The sequence below is a fragment of the Podarcis melisellensis genome, assembly GCF_964234715.1.
Source record: "Podarcis melisellensis genome assembly, chromosome: 3".
Taxonomy (NCBI): domain Eukaryota; kingdom Metazoa; phylum Chordata; class Lepidosauria; order Squamata; family Lacertidae; genus Podarcis; species Podarcis melisellensis.
The window spans coordinates 83653354-83670697 of NC_138530.1; the positions used below are offsets into that span (position 1 = coordinate 83653354).

The 17344-nt window shown below is 39.3% G+C and overlaps 1 protein-coding gene across 3 annotated transcripts in view; it reads right to left on the reverse strand.

Annotated features, from left to right (window-relative positions):
* CD109 (CD109 molecule) overlaps positions 1–17344 on the reverse strand; it is a 67870-nt gene that overhangs the window by 18826 nt on the left and 31700 nt on the right. For all 3 annotated transcript variants that reach the window (XM_081904847.1, XM_081904846.1, XM_081904845.1), the window contains exons 19-26: positions 17142–17256; positions 10497–10610; positions 9324–9542; positions 7841–7982; positions 6577–6753; positions 3043–3124; positions 1184–1412; positions 135–300 (exon numbers count right to left, since the gene is read on the reverse strand). In XM_081904847.1, the coding sequence (XP_081760973.1) occupies positions 135–300; positions 1184–1412; positions 3043–3124; positions 6577–6753; positions 7841–7982; positions 9324–9542; positions 10497–10610; positions 17142–17256 (1244 nt within the window). The remainder of the gene's footprint in view (positions 1–134; positions 301–1183; positions 1413–3042; positions 3125–6576; positions 6754–7840; positions 7983–9323; positions 9543–10496; positions 10611–17141; positions 17257–17344) is intronic.

Genomic DNA, 17344 nt, shown 5'->3' on the forward strand with positions numbered 1-17344 from the left:
CCCCTGCACCACCATTTTATGACTGGTGGACCTCAGTTATGTCATATGGATCCTGGGGCTAGAAAGTATGAGAACCCTGTACTACCATAGTGGTTGTACCATCTGCAATTGTAAATTCAGTTGTCTTACACTACCTTGATGTTCTGATCTCTCATTCAGCAGGTCCAGAGCTCGCTTGGCTTCCGCACTCTTTGCCAGCGATAAAGCGTAAGTCACGAGGGCAAGCGTATGATTATCTGATATGCCTTCACTTAATTTAAATTCCAGAAAGTCCAGTGCTTTTCTTATAGCATAATCATACTGCAGAAAGAAAGATATGAAATAAGCTATGAACTCCCTTTAACCAAGCAAATGTTAAATTGCAATCTTCATACATTAATGTCAGGGTTGTGTATATGCTGTAATTCCACAAAAAACCAGAGAATGTTGGCTTGATCACATAAATCCAGCGGTCTGAGAATCTTAGCTTTCTTTTTAAAAACAGCAAGTTTCTAGCCTTTATGGCTGAAAAAATGCTTGAAAGGGTGTGGGCAAGACCTGCTGAAATCTCAGGTGATGCTTAGTGGAGATGGGGAGATTTCAGTGCCTTGTACAGCTCCTTGCCCACCTCCAGCACAGATCATGCAAACCACACAACAGAAAATATGCAATGAAAGGGGAAATGCAAATTGCATTTTGAAGATAAATGAAAATAAAAATGAAGATAACCCATTCCTGGTCTAACAGAAATATAATAGATCCTTCTTAACATGCAAGCCCAAGTTGGACAGAGTTTGGGCTTATCCACACTTACCTTTTGCCTCCAGGTGGGGTTGCTCAACAAAAGCCTCCTCTTTAAAGCTTAATTAGAGCAACATCAATTCAGGCTTTCCGCAGATTAACACTTGCTCCAATTCAGCTTCAAAGAGCAGGTTTCTCAGGGAAAGCTCTAGAACAAAAAAAGGAGGTGCTCAATCTCAGAGCTATTGCGAACCGTTGCCTGGAAAGAGCAAAGGAAAACTAAGTGTGGATAAGCCCTTTGTCTAGCTGCTCCTTTAATCAGGACTGACCAACCTTTTTTGGTCTGATGGACACATTCACCAACGCCCGTCAACTTTGGGAAGGCTTCGCCCCTTCAAATATTTTATTAGGGGCGCCAAAGGAACCTCAGCTCCTAGGAGTTGGCTTCTATGGTTATAACTACCTTATCTGTTTGGTACTCTAATAGTGCAGTCATAATATAAGCAGTAAGAGAGACAGAGCTGTTAGTTCCTCCTTGCAGTTCAGTATGCAGCACTCTCCCAGGCTCCTGGAATTCCCCATTGTGCTTCTGATGTCTAACAATCCAAGCAGCTGTTGTCTCCAGGATAGATGAATCAATATCTATGAATGGCTGAGCTTGAATAAAACTCCTTAACACAAAAGCCGATAGCCTAGGGAGAAGTGAAGAATAAATATGTAGGAATTAAACACTTCCACAGATCCCATTCTTTAATTTAACTTGCAGAATGTGTTTAAGAAAATATCACAAATATATGCACTGGAAGGCTTAAAACAAGCCTTGCATGTGCTAATTGCATACAATTGGTACAATTTGTTTATTACATATTTTCATGAACATGTCTGGCCTTGTAAACTGTCTGAATAGGAGACCATATGGGAACCATATGTAAGCTCCTCTGTGCTCTTCAGTGGAAATGCAAACTCTGAGTGCAGATAAATAAATAAAAGTATTTAGGGCATATTCTACAACATTATGAAAAAATTCTCAAGTGTGAAACATGCAAAGCAGCTCTTAAAAAGAAATACTTGGAAATAGCCAGCAGCTTTTTCTATTGAGAGAGCACGGATATGCCAAATTACAATGCAAGAACTACAGTGTGAAGTCAGAACAAATGCTTCATCCTCCAAGAGTTCGTAGCAGATGGCAACCAAGCATTCCAACCTTTAATGCCAGATCATTCACTTTCCACCCCTCTCCTGAAATTATTTAGTGACCCACAACACTCACCCAGACCCACACATTTGAGGGATAACCAACCTCATATAACTCTAATTAATGCATGAAGGAGTTGATGCCACAGAGTAAGTTGTCCTGCCAGGCTTAGCTAGGTCACTTCCCTTCACCTCAGGAGGAAGGTAATCAAGCCTATTTTTGTCCCACTGTCTACCTTAGAAGCTCAACGTGTGATGTCTGAACTGGCTGCTGCAGCTAACATTGCATGGCTCCAACAAGCCTTTCTTGTGTTCCTATCTCTATAATTTAGGAACTTTCACCACTGTAGCTAAGGCAATTACTGCTTAACTAAGGAAAAGCACATGAATCTGACTTTTGGAGAGTTTGTAAGTACAGTATTTCTATCTTACCAAACATGTGGTCTTTTTCTATGCTAGAGGAACAGGGGGACTTTGGAAGGAACTCAGCAGAGCATATTTTAAAGGTCTAACAGCCTATATTCCTATGCTTTACTTTGCTGCATAATTTTAAATCTCTGGTGGGGTTCTCTCACCAAAGATTACTTGACCCAAAACAAGAACTTGGCATCCAGAAATTCTCTATTTTTCCCTTGCCACCAACAACAATCAGACTGTCAAAGGAGCAGCGGTATTGCATGCAAACACCTGCAAATGCCCCTAGGTGAAAGATGGGAAGGCAGATGAATGATCTAGCTGCAAATACAGCAGCAGCAAACTTAGCATCAACATGGCCTGGTGTTGGGAGAAGAAAAGCTATACTAGCCATTCCCATTTGCCTTAGTGACTCTGTATGTGCATTTTATGCCTAGTACTTGCTGTGCAGCTATTAAAACTTGTAATCTTCATCCTTGGGGAATCTGCAGACATCAACTACATTTTATACATTTTATGAGTAATATGCAAGAACTGCATACGAGGACCTAGGATGTGAATCACGGGTGTACACTTCCAGCTCTAAGAATTATAATAACTTAAGACTAGTACATGACTCTGGTTTTGGCAGTTGGTTGCTGTACCAAAACATAATTGATGCATCTTGCTAACTTCAAGACTATTAAAGATGCACGTTGTTTACTGAACACTTACCATGTGCTGCCAGAGTTGTCTTTGTTTCCAAAAGCACTGAAAGAACCATCATCTCTTTGATACAGAAGCTCTCTTTGGTATCCTGGAGAAATGAAAGATGAGAACAGCATTGTATGGCAGTTGGGCTGAGTTTATTCAATAGGTTTATCACCTCCCAGCTAGGCATCCACTGCAGACTAATTGCTAAACCTTATAGGAACCAAACTGCTACTCATGCTTGGTTGAATAATGCATCTCAACTACAAAGTAGTGTCTTATAAAAAGCAAAATCTATGAGAAATTCCTTATTACAGCGGGTTTACAGTCTCAGATAATCAAAAAGCTGATGCACTAATTGATGTACGTAATGTAATGGGAGGCTGAATTGGAATATTATACAGAAAGAATTCAAATACTGATTTATGTTTTTTATTACATTTATATCCCACTCCACCTGCCATTTTATCCTCACAACACTCCTGTGAGGTAGGTCAGGCTGAGAGAAGGCAACTGGCCGAAGGTCAGCTAGCAAGCTTCAGGGGCAAAGTACTTAACTCCTTCATCTTGAAGCCCAATTATTATTCCCACTGCTAACAAACTGATTCTGAGAAGCGCTTACCCAGGGACCTTATGTGATAAAGTGAAATGTGAAATATACTTTTCTAGTTTAAAACTGTATTCAGGGAATCGCACTCACATTTTACTCTTCAGCGTGCATGGGAGCAGATAAAGTGAATGACTTGTGTAATCTTACTAACAGAACCCATGTTATCTGAACCATGATAGTCCCATATATCTATCTCTCCTGAGTATTCTTTAAGTCTTGGATTTTGTTTTGTTTTTTAATCCCATATATATTATGCTAGCTCTGCTCCCAATCTGAAAGTGAAAAATCAGCAGAAGAAAGAAGTGGGCAGAAGCTTGCCAAGTAGATCAAAGCAGCTGCACTATCTAACTGGCGGGTGGGGATCACTGTCGTGTACCAGGAGAGAGAGGGGTGAGGGGGCAGGGAGATTGGTCTGGCGTAAAACACACCTGCTGAGCCAACCCAGTGCATTTCTGGAAGTGAGACAGAGGTGGAAACATTTAGGAAAATTAAAATCAATCAACCCAGATAAAGGGTGCAATTCACTTAGCACCCCTTTAACAAACAGCAGGAAAATAATAAAATCAGAGGGTTGGGCTTGGAAGCATAATCTCTCCTAGTTTGCACTTTAAACTACATCATCCATACTACATATTACCACCATTATACTTCCCCAAACACACACACAGATGTAAAACAAACTGGCCAAAAGAGAACCATGTTTGTGCACTAAAGCTAAGATGTTTGTAATGCCTTTCGATTAGAGTCAATCCCTACAGTTTACAGACTGAAACCGCCAACCCATATAAACACCACCTGGCAGGAACTCATATCTCAAAATGTGTTAAAAAAAATACTTGTATGAAGTGATCAAATGACCAAATGAATTGGCCTTTAGGAATAACTCGGCTGTTAGAATAAAACCACAAGGTGGTATTCAACTGTGTTTTATTCAAAGCAGACCCACTGAAATTAATGGACCCAACTTAGTTGTGTTCATTAATTTTAAGTGGTGGGTCTGCTCTAGAGTAAAACTTAGTTGAATACAACGCATAATCTCAATGTGTGTAAATCAGTAATTTAGAGTCACTTCATATTTTACAATCAACTTGGCTAGAGATAATCTCCTATGTAGGAAAAACACAAGTTTACCTTAATGGGACTACTTTTGTGTCATGAGCACATGTTACATGCTATGACCCTACCAAAAGAAAAGTGAGAACCAATGGATCCACTGGACAGTCAAAAAGCAATTATTATAAACTACAGAGGACACACCAGAGACATTTCACAGTTTAGACAGAAAGAAGCAAACCTGGGTTAGTCAACGAACATACACCAAAAAATATATATATATAATCTACTGCCAATCACTATTTCCTAATGAGTGTCCCTATACAATACCTGTCTCTGTTGCACTGACATTTCACCTTTTTAGAGCAGTTATTTCCATAAATAAAAACCTTACAAATGTAATGCATGAAATGGCCACTGAGTCATTTACGAGTATGGGTGAGAAACTGTAGTATGAACTGCAATCCCAAACACACTCATTAGGGTGCAAACCCCTTCCAATACAGTGGGAGTTACTTCAGTGCAAAAGTGTGTAGGACTGAACTTTTAGGCGAGCTTTAGAAAGGAACATGTATACTGTTTTCAAAGACGTTCCAACTTAGAAATGTTAAAAAGGTGGTGTACTGGATGATTTTTATTGACAGTGTAGCATAACAAAAAGCTATTCATAATCATCAAGCAAAGTATAGAAAAACATTTGTAAAGGTTGTTTTGGAACCTGTACTTTTTAGGAATTCAGACATATGATATAAAGTTTATTTTATGCTACACTGGGTAGACTATGATCACGATGTATAAAAGAATATGTATAAATATAAGCCTTTCCAAAAGGACCATAAGAAGCAACTGTACAAAACAAAAGAAAACGAGATGGAGAGAAGTATTTTTCTATTTTAAAATCAAAGCTATTCCATGATAGCTTTTATTCTGGCTGCAAAAGACTGCAAAGAAACATTGTAAATCCCAAAGCCAAGCATGATTTAAGTTAAACAGTGTATCACTGAATGACAAATTTAACAATACAGTTATGACTCATTTAAAAATAGCTTTAATGAAACCAATGTTTGGAGAAGTTAAAAACATTATGATAGTATAAATCAATCTACAGGGAGTGACAGATTGCTTGCAAACTTCAAAGAAGTTGCTTAAAAAACAGATGTTCATTATTATTGAAACTAACTGTGTAACTTTAGGGTGGCCAAAGTCCAGTTGTCAGGCCAAATACAACCCATGGAGTTCAGCAAAGCAAACAAAACCGTTTCTGTTGTCGGTGGCCTTTGTTCCTTCTTTGTGGGAGACTGATCTGGGATGCAAGTCCAAATTTAGTTGTAACATGACAGTACCAAAGTCAACAGTCCTACACCGGAGATTAAATCTGCCCAATTGTGTTCAAAAAGGATGCAACCTGTGTGGTGCAAGAGCAGTTTGGAAGTCAGTACTGTGTATGTCGCAACTCTACTTAAGTAAAGAAGAAACAGATAATATGGTTTTGGGTGAGAAAACTAGCTTCTTCAGATTTTTTATCTTTTTATGTTTCCAGTTGTATAAGGATTCCAAAGGTACAGTTAAACTGAGTTTATTGCAAAACTATGCTTAAACCATGTGTGTGGGCAATGTAGAATTTGAATTACCTTGTTACACACATTACAGGAGGTGTTACAGTCCTGGTCATTTCTTATTGTGACAGCTTCCACTGGCAAGCTTTCAGGGCTCACAAAATTGTCTCAGTGTTTGAAATTTTCTGCCCATTCTGCCCCTCTATCTATCCATCACACATCTGAGGCGTGTATTGGGAAAAGGGAAAGCAATCCATGCAGGAGGAATGATTTCTCCCATCAAACCTTAATAGAAACCCACAATAAATGGCAGGATCTTCTCCAAAAACAGATTCTTACCTTCTCTCATATATGACATGGCTTTTGATTTAAGTCTGGGCTTCAGGTCTCCTGCTTTGGCCAGATAGTCCAGAACATAAATATTGGGTGCAAAATTGATCATATTCTGTTCCCCACACCCATAAGGCATCTTGATCAGTGACTCCAAACCGCTGATAGAGGGGCCGAGGATGTCTCCTGAAAGATACAGTTCACAAGACAACGTAACGGAAACGCCAGTAGAAAAATGTGGAAGGTTGAGTTAATCACTTTGCGAGTTTTCTTTGCATCACTTCTAAAGGATACCCTAATATATTCATGCACTTCAATGAAGCAGACACACAATAACTGAAATTATCATACATATGCAGTACACTTTATCACTTCTGCTGATAATGTGAGTCTAGGGAATGGGCCAGGAGTATTTGAGGCTGCAGCATTGCTGAAATTCACCAAGTGCAGACCTGATTAATCTCCTGGATATGAGACCACTAGGAGCTCAACATAAAACAAAATATAATAAATTAATGTCTTTTTAAAATTTGATGGTAATAACATATAAAACTGAAGACCAACAACAACAAAAAAACGCAGAAATGTCCAGCAGGTATACAATACTCTACAGAGCTATGCTAGTATGTTAGCAGTGTTTGAAACTTCCATTGTTCTAGGCACATTTTGCGACAGGGAATTTCATTAGCCCAAGCAGTTTCTGAGCTGCAGTGTGGAAGGAAAGGAGGACTTTTTTCTGGCTCCCCACTTCCAGATACTCTCTGAAGACTGGACAAGAGACCCTGTTAAGAATATTAGGGTGATGGGCAGGGAAAGGATTAGACCATGTGAAAAATGAAAATAATAGTTTAGCTGCAGTTCATTCATTTTCAGCTTTGTATTATTGTTATAAAAAAGTGTGCCTAGACATTCCGTTGTTGCGCTCATAACCTAGCTTTAAGGTGCCATTTAGCTCCTAGCTTTCATATCTCAGTTTTCAACACTGTATGTTAGCAATAAAAAAGGAGGATGAAATTAATGGGTTATATGATAAATAGCCTGCACAGCATTTCCTTTTCACTGACGTGGAACACTTCCACCTATTCTCACAGGCAAGGGATAATTTATCTAGTCAAAACCAGTCATGATACCATACCAGTAACAAAATAACTTGCATGCTGAATAATTCAGCAATCAATTAGAGCACACTCTTACTGATATTTCAGTTTCATATTTACTTTTTATTGCCAGCAGGCATCAAAATGAAACAATGTAAGAGGAGTGAAATGCTTACCAATAACTGTGACTTGCACTCTTTCGCTGCCAGGTACTACATCAGAGGGAAAAGTGAAGTTCAGTGTTTTTGTTTCAAATCCTATTCTTTTGGACAGGTCCAAAAGAATTGTCTCTGAGTGAGACTGTTCTAATCCCTCAGCCTGTGAAAAAATAAACAAAGACTAGATGCATGTCCAAAAGTTATTAGGTATGGTAGTTCTTTGTGCACTTCTCCCAATATCAGGGACCTCTACAGATCTCAGATTGCAATCCTGTATCGACTTAGCTGGGATTAAGCACCGCTGAACTCAACGGAAATAATGTCTGAGTAGACATTTGTATAGGATTGCATTGGCAGTGCTGATATTGGGAAATGAAGCAAAAATGTAACAATGCATATCCCCATGGATTTTTCTTTCACAAGAGCTGATGTGCAGTATTAATTTTGAATAACAAGTTATCAAAATTGCATCTTATTACAATATATACTGTAAACTCTTTTCAAGACTAATAAATTTCTGCCATGAAGTTTTCTGCAACAGAGTTGGGTCTTCCTAATAATTAATAGCTTAATGCGAAGGTTTTCAAGGAGCACAATGTAAGCCTATTTTTGTGCAGAAAACAACCATAAAGCTTCTTCACATTTTTATTTCAACAATTTGCAATTACATACTGCTTAACACTGTAGTTTGTAAGTGGTGCACAACTTCCATATTAGTCTTGGTTCATGTGGAACCCAAATATACCTTAAGGGCCAGTTCAGATACTGTATAAACATGCCTGACTTCATAAACAATGATCTACTAAATTAATGTGCCACGTACTTTACAAAACAGTTCTAGTATTTGTGTACTATACCTTTATGTGCAGAAATAAGTGCTTTAAGTCTCATGGTCTGGAAGTGAACAGCAGACCTGAAGCTGTGGTGTGAGTGGCCTGATTCAGACATATTGCTTAACCATGCTGAGAAGGGAACTTAATATTGGAAAAATGAGGAACAGAGAGAATCTAAAATTGACAGATTCTTCCATCTCAAGCTATGCTCAAATGCAAACACTGACTATCACCGGTTTTAGATATATCAGTACTAAGCAGTGCTCCATTAATGTAATTTCGTCAGAAACCAAGGAAACTTATTTCACAGCAAATGTGTTATGGCTGAGATATTAATTATGTAACCTTCAACATGATATTTGTTAGAATCATTATTTTCCTGTAGTATTAAGTTTATCCTTCTCAATATTGCTAATCCTTTCATCAGATTCTGTCTTCCCACTTCAGTTTTGTCCTGTCCGCATAGAGACCATGTTTCTTCCGTGTTCTATGCAGAACCTAGACACAGCTCCAGAGTTAAGCACAAATTGGGTTCTTACAACACTCAGATCATCACTCCCTTTAGAAACTTCCCGTAAATACTTAAAACTAATTATCAACTGTGTGCAACTTTTAAAAGTGGTTCATCCATCCGACAAACAGCTTGTGTAAATAATGATTTAAATTACCTTCACTAATACTTTCTGTAAAAGAGCATCAGAAGCAATGGGAGATATTGCCGTCACTCTGATGGGAATCTCTCCAATTTGCTTTGGCTTGATCGGAAAAATAACAGTCTTTGCAGCTTCACTTGGTACCCATACTGATCGCTGGTTTCCCATGGCATTTATATCATTAGAAACAATAAGGATTTCAAAGGTGTCACTTGTATCAAGGGTCACCGTAACCTATAAAAAAAGTGGTTAATTAACATATATTTTGTGCTACTAGCAAATACATTTAATGTGACATTTACCAGGAGGCACAGAAAGGATTTCACATAGATGTGACTACTACCAATTATGACGTGGGTGGGCCCGCCAGGATACATCAACCTTAGAGTACCCAGCAACACTCAAGAAAACACAAACAAGAAAGAAGGGGGTGGGCAACTGGGAACTAGGAGAATGGAAAGTGAGACAAATATGACACCAGGAGATAGGACAGAGAAAAGAAGAAAGTGCAGAGTAAATGTCAAAAGCAAAATAACATATGAAACTTGTGCAAATGGAGGCATTTTCTGCTAAGGCAAAGCCACACGTAGCTATAACGTTCTGTATTGTACCAAAAACAGTCCAATTGGCATCAAAATTCAATCTGCGCTTCTGTCCAAGCCCATCCATACAGCATGTTTCTATGCAAGTTTACTCAGCTGCAATTCTTACTGTGTTCAAGGTAGCTTACTCCTTAGAACATCTGCGTAGGATCACAGCCTAAGCCAAATAAAAAAAACCCGACAAAATCCGATTGCAAAATGACTCCCCACCCCACCCCCTAGGGTCAGTAACCGATAGACTTAAAACAGTCTATCTCTGAATCCATGCTCCAGCAAGACCATGAACTACCCCAGCAAAGGTTAACTAAGAGCTGGCAACAGCAAAGATAAGGCAACTACAAGACATCATGGGCAAAATCCAAAATTGTGTGCATGGACTTCCTCTCACACAACAGGACTTCCTCTTGCTCTCCTCACTTTACACTCCCCCCCCCACACACAAATTTGCTCCAGAGGGTTGGGTGCATGCAGGCAAAGGTGCAGAGAACAAATGTGAATTGTTGTGTGAGAAGGCCATTCTGCTCACGTACAGACACCATTGGATTCCACCTAATATTAGAAAATGAACAAATGAATGAATGTTTACCTCAGTGCCTTCTTTCAAATAATTAAAGAGGTTTACTTCCAAAACAATCTCTTCTCCTCTTGTAACACTAGGAGGAAGGTTTAAGGAAACAAAAAAGGGCTGGAAGACCTCTAACTGAAAAATATAAAAAGTTATACAACAGTGAACCCTTGTGGTGTATAGGTTAGTTGTTCAGCAGAATACAATTTAAATGCAGATGGTTTTTGATTAGAACTTTTCACAACAGACCTTGACCATTGGCCAGTTAGAATTTAATTGACTAAAAACAAACATCAGTATGCTAAGAAATGGGGGGGGGGTGCAACTTTCACATAGCAAATTTTGTAGGTCGTGCACTTCTTGAAGTACCTCAGCCGGCATGCTAGAAGCTGACGTATAGCTGCACAGATTGAATATGGGGCTCCAAAACACAGCTGCCCCATCTCTCAACTCACACACATACAAAGATGTGTCTCTTTCACAACTATGGCACTATTATATGCCCAGGACAGCATTTAGCCCCTGAACCTTGCATAGCTACGGTATGAGATAGTTCTTGGGGCGTGTCTCCTACACTTAAAAAGGAATTTACTGTTGCCTGTATTAGAATAACTTTAGGCACTGGTTCAAGAGCAAAATCTAATTTACTGAGCATATTCTGATTAAAGTAAGTTAAAGACTGTAGCTGTTGTGATACAAGTAGGGTTGCCAACCAGATATTATTTGATTGGCCTGACCAGAAGAGCTATGTTATATCAGGCAATAAGTACTAGCATCCAAAAGGCACTGAGCTCCAAATCCTGCCAAAGTCCACCCCACGCAGATTATTCCAGGCTCCAAAGCTGATATACCATTTCTGCCCAACTTCAATCCATCTCTACCCCCATATAATTAATATTTTGAAAATACAAGTTGGCCACCCTGTAATCCACTGGGGCTCTTTGCACATATGTAAGGGATAGCATGAATAAAGAATGGCTTCCCCCCATATTTTCTTTTTTTTTTTTTATAAATATTTATTAGGGTTTTTTTAAAAACAAAAAAAAGTACATTAATAATAAACAGTATTGTTTGTTTTAACAAAGTTTCATGTCATCTTTGAGCTTCCTCACGCCTCCCGCTCCCATTTACATCATTAATAAATTTTTGTCAAGCAAATTATCATCTTATTTCCAGCTTGTGTATCAATAAATTACAATAAATTAATTCTCCTTCAAATTTGTTTCTCTTAATCTCTCTTATTATCATTTCCTGATCTATTTTAGTGATGGCCAATTATTTATAACCAAGCATCTTTTTTAACATTCCATTAAATCACAATATTTTTGTAAATAAATCTTAAATTTCTTCCAGTCCTCTTCTATCCTTTCTTCTCCCAGGTCTCGGATTCTGCCAGTCATCTCCGCCAATTGCATATAGTCCATCAGTTGCATCTGCCATTCTTCCAGTGTGGGTAAATCTTGAGTTTTCCAATTCTTGGCAAGTAGTATCCTTGCTGCTGTTGTCGCATACATGAAAAATGTTCTATCTTTCTTTAACACCTTCTGGTCGACAATGCCCAGGAGGAAGGCCTCTGGTTTCTTAGTGAAGGTATACTTAAATACCTTTTTCAACTCATTATATATCATTTCCCAGAAGGCCTTCACCTTAGGGCAGGTCCACCAGAGGTGGTAGAATGTTCCTTCACTTTCCTTACATTTCCAACATTTGTTATCTGACGAATGGTATATTTTGGCAAGTTTAACTGGGGTCATGTACCATCTGTATATCATTTTCATTACATTTTCTTTCAAAGCATTACATGCAGTAAAATTCAACCCAGTGGTCCACAACCTTTCCCAGTCCTCAAACATAATGTTATGCCCAATGTCCTGTGCCCATTTTATCATAGCCGACTTAACCATTTCGTCTTGTGTATTCCATTTCAACAGCAAGTTATACATTCTTGAAAGTACCTTAGTCTTAGGTTCTAACAGTTCTGTTTCCAACTTCGATTTCTCCACCTGGAATCCTAGCTTTTTATCACTTTTAAAAATTTCCTTAATCTGAGCGTAGTGTAACCAGTCTCGCACTTTATCCTTCATTTTCTCCATACTCTGCAGTTTCCAATTGTCTCCTTCTTTTTCTAACAGTTCCCAATATTTTGGCCAGTAGGCTTCCATATTGGTTCTTTTTCGGGCCTTAGCTTCCAAAGGTGAAAGCCACCTTGGTGTTTTATTTTCCAGTAAGTCTTTATATTTTGTCCAGACATTAAACACTGCTTTTCTGACAATATGGTTCTTAAAGGCCTTATTGATCTTGACTTTATCATACCACAAATATGCATGCCAACCAAACGCATTGTTATAACCTTCTAGATCTAAAACATCAGTGTCCTCAAGAAGTAGCCAATCTTTTAGCCAGCAGAAGGCTGCGGCTTCATAGTACAACCTTAAGTCTGGCAGGGCAAAGCCCCCTCTTTCCTTTGCATCTGTTAATATCTTAAACTTAATTCTGGGCTTTTTGCCCTGCCAGACAAATTTGGAAATATCTCTCTGCCACCTCCGAAAACACTCTGTTTTGTCCACAATTTGCAATGTTTGAAACAAAAACAACATCTTTGGCAGCACATTCATCTTAATTACAGCAATTCGGCCTAACAAAGAAAGTTTCAGCTTTGCCCAACTTTCCAAGTCTCTCTTAATTTCAGACCAACATTTTTCATAATTATCTTTGAATAGACTCAGATTCTTGGCTGTTATATTTACCCCTAGGTATTTTACCCTTTTCACCAATGATAATTCTGTTTCTCTCTGAAACCGTTCTGACTCTGTTTCTGTCATGTTTTTCCCTAGCACCTTCGTTTTTTGTTTGTTTAGCTTAAATCCTGCAACCTGACCAAAGTCATGTATCAGTTGTAATACTCTTTTCGTACTAGATTCTGGCTCCTGCAATGTCAAAACTAGGTCATCTGCGAAAGCTTTCAGTTTATATTGTTTCGCTCCGACCTGGATCCCCCTCACCAACCGGTCACCTCTAATCATATTCAAGAGCACCTCCAGAACTGAGATAAATAACAGAGGGGAAATCGGGCAGCCTTGTCGTGTTCCTTTTTCAATTTTAAATTCTTCCGTTACCACATTGTTAACTATCAATTTAGCTTTTTGTTCTGAATATATTGCATCAATCCCATTTTCAAAACCCCGCCCCACTCCCATTTCTTTTAAATTTCCCTTCATAAATTTCCAAGAGATGTTATCGAAGGCCTTCTCCGCGTCTATAAATATCAGCACTGCTTTAGTGTTTATATCTGGAAATTAGGAAGTCTTTTCAGAAATATTTTAAGAAATTATATACTCAAGGGCCGCAAAATGAGGTTGAGATTGAACAATTTTTGGAAAAAAATAGTCTTAAAAAACTCACACAAGAAAATAGATTACTCCTGAACAGTCAAATAACACGACAAGAAATCGAACATGCCATTCAGAATATGAAGTTGGGCAAATCTCCAGGACCAGATGGTCTGACCTCCAAGTATTATAAGACAATGAGTGACTATTTGATTCAACCCTTAATGGAGGTCAGCAATGGAATTCTGGAGGGAAAGAAGGCGCCGGAATCGTGGAAGGAAGCTTTTATCACGTTGATTCCAAAATCGGAAACTGAAAAGACACAACTTAAGAACTATCGCCCCATCTCCCTCTTAAATGTGGATTACAAAATATTTGCTGATGTTTTGGCAGGCAGACTTAAAAAAGTTCTGAATGAAGTAATTCACAAGGACCAGGCTGGCTTTCTCCCAGGTAGACATATGTTTGCAAACACAAGGAACATTATTGATATTTTGGAACTTTTGCAAACAGATATAAACGCTTCCCCCCATATTTTCAGGCAGCAGTCCCACCGGTCAATATATTCCAAAATAGACTGTGATATGGTCAGTAGAGTGAGACAGAGGGTGGGTGAAACTGATGCTCAGAAAAAGAAGAAAAACTCACTGCATACAAAGTTCTCAATTCACACTTGTGAATTATGTTGTGCTTGCAAGGAGCACCCACTAGGAAATTATACCCATCACAGATTTTTAATTAATACCAGATAAGGCTCATTCCTAAGCCCTGTAAGCTTATTAACACTGTATCTATTAAGCCTGTGCTCAGTTATATGTTTTTGTAAAAATATTATTTGCATGTGTCAATGTATAACATGTTTTCACCATATGGAACTTTAAATAGAAACCGAGCAATCCAACAATGTACAGGAGGGAAATTAAGTCATTGTGAGAAGTGAAGTGGAATCTTGGCTATGGATTCATTAAAGACTACTCAACTGTTGGCACGTTCAGCCAAGCGTGCACTTTCATAGAAATCACCAGGATTGATCAGTCTCTGCCAAACAACATTCAGGAAAAAAAGGAATATTGACCTTAATCTCAAATGAGCTTGAAATAAAAGTTAATATCCAGATCCAAATCCATGAATGAGGTATTCTCATAATCAAATGTTTTGTTTTCATATATAACTGCCAGATGGAAAGCCTGGACCCCAAACCTCAACAACTCTTCTTGTTTGATTATAATATCAGATTTGATACTGAATATTGTTCAAGAGCTTCACTAGTAAGTACATTTTTGTGTAATTTATTTTAGAAGAAAAAATAAACTTATATACGGTGGTACCTCGGTTTTCAAACGTCTCCGTTGATGAACGTTTTGGAACGCGAACGCTGTAAGCTCGAACGTGCCTCTGAAGTCGAACCGGAAACGTGGCTTCCGTATTGAGTTTTCCATATTGAGATTTCTGTTTTGAGGCTTCCATTTTGAGTTTTCAGTTTTCGAATGTTTCGGAACTTGAATGGTCTTCCAGAATGGATTACATTCAAAAACCGAGGTGCCACTGTACTACCTTATCCTCAAACAGGGCGAGGGAACCTTTGGTCCTCCAGATGTCGATGAGACTACACCTCCCATTCTCCCTGACCACTGGCCATGCTGTCTGGGGCTGAGAGGGATTAGAGTCCAACAACAGCTGGAAAACTGACAGAACTTGTTGGCAGATATGGCATTGGGTTGGATCCTTAGTCTTGGTGGGAGGCAGGGCTTGGGAGTCAGTCCCCTTCTATAAAAAAAGGGTACCCTGCTAAAGGGATCCAAGAGGGGTTGCTTCTGTCCAGATGCCGAGATAGCAGTCCTGGTATGACTGTCTGCAACTGATGTATATCATAGGGCAACCCTTAACCCAGGGCCAACTGAACCATTATTCTACCTTATACCCACTGCCTACACCAAAGCCTACATACATCTGTAATCAATAAAGTTGTGGTCTGTTTGAACCCAATACTTTGTCCTGTATCTTTATTTGTCATCATTCTCTGGGCTCTGGCCAGGCACAGGCTCCCTGCACCTGGGCATGCATTACATTTGTGGGCTCACCAATGACTCTCTCCCAAACCAGCACTTGCCAAGTCAGAAGCATAATCACCACTTCTGCACAGGGAAGATCCTCAAAAAGATAACAGTAGGCCTGGGATGCCTCTGCAACGCTTTCTTATTGAGTCTCTTTTTTTGGGGGGGGGGGTCATCAAGCTGGTAGGAAGGCCAAGAGCAACACTAGCAAGACAAAATGGCAGCATTGCTCTCTCACTTCCCTCCAAGTTGGCTGGCATACCCCTTATCATTGAAGCTTCCTGGATTGAAGCTTCCTGGATTTCCCCTAATTTTGCCCTAGTGTGCCTGGTGGATTCTTTTGCCAGGGACCTGAAACTTCACTAGCTCTTTTAGAGGGGGGGCAGTTGTAATGTGAGGGTTTGCAAAAGGTTCAGCCTGTAGCCTGATTAAGGAAGATCAATACACCCAGGCTGAAGAAACTGGCCATTTCTGCTCATTCATCTTTATGGTGCAATCCTACAAAACCTTACACAAAAGCAAGTTCAATGGGACTTTTTCTCAGAGTAGATATAGGAGCGCAGTCCTAATAATGCTTCCCAACTCCTTATCTAGTAAATACATTAAGCAGAACTGCTTTTGGGACAAACTACATGCCAATGTTTGAGTGCCGTTCCACTGCTTCTGCTGCCCTGAGAGCATAAACCAACAGCTGTCTTCTGTCACTTTTACGGAGTTAGGGTTCTGAGATATCCCAAATTATTTAGGGAATAGGACACATCACTAAAGTAGCAAAAGGTTGTATTTATTTTGAAGTCTGTTTTTAGAGTGATGCTTTCAACTCATCCTAACCCTATTATTATTTTTCTTAGATTAGAGTGCCCTCTAGTGCCTAACTATTTCCTGCAGTCTTTTCCTTCGCCGGATCTTTCCTGTTTCCTCAGAAAGCTTTTCTTGGGAGGCAAGGATAGGCTACAAACCCAACTTGCCACTGGGCTTATTCTCTCTAGAACAATAAGGCTCTTCTAGCCCTTTTCCTGCTGCTAATTCTCTTCTCTTGCTCTCTTCTCCTCCACAGCTTTCCTCATCCCTGTGGTTTAAATGGCAGCTGAGGCAATGTTAAAGTTTAAGGCACCAAATATCTGAAAAAGATGCCCTTCGCCTTTGGAATGGCCTCAGTTTCTGAGCTGCATCTTCTCACCACCACATGGACCACCACATGCATTGTTGGCAGATGAAATCACACCTCTATGCTCAGGGTTCTACAGAGGGGTGAGGTGTATTTGCACTTGAATTTCTGTTACCTCAATAGGCGTTTTCATCACACCCAGTCCAAGGTTTTCAGATATTATAAATGCACTAGCTACCCAGGTAGTAATGGTATCAGGAACAGTGACATTCAGTGTTGTTTCAGTCGATCTAAAAATGAAAAGAAAGCAGAAGTATAATTTCAGAAGGATAAACATCAACAATGGTCAGTAAATCTAGGCTGACTTTCCTGGTGGAG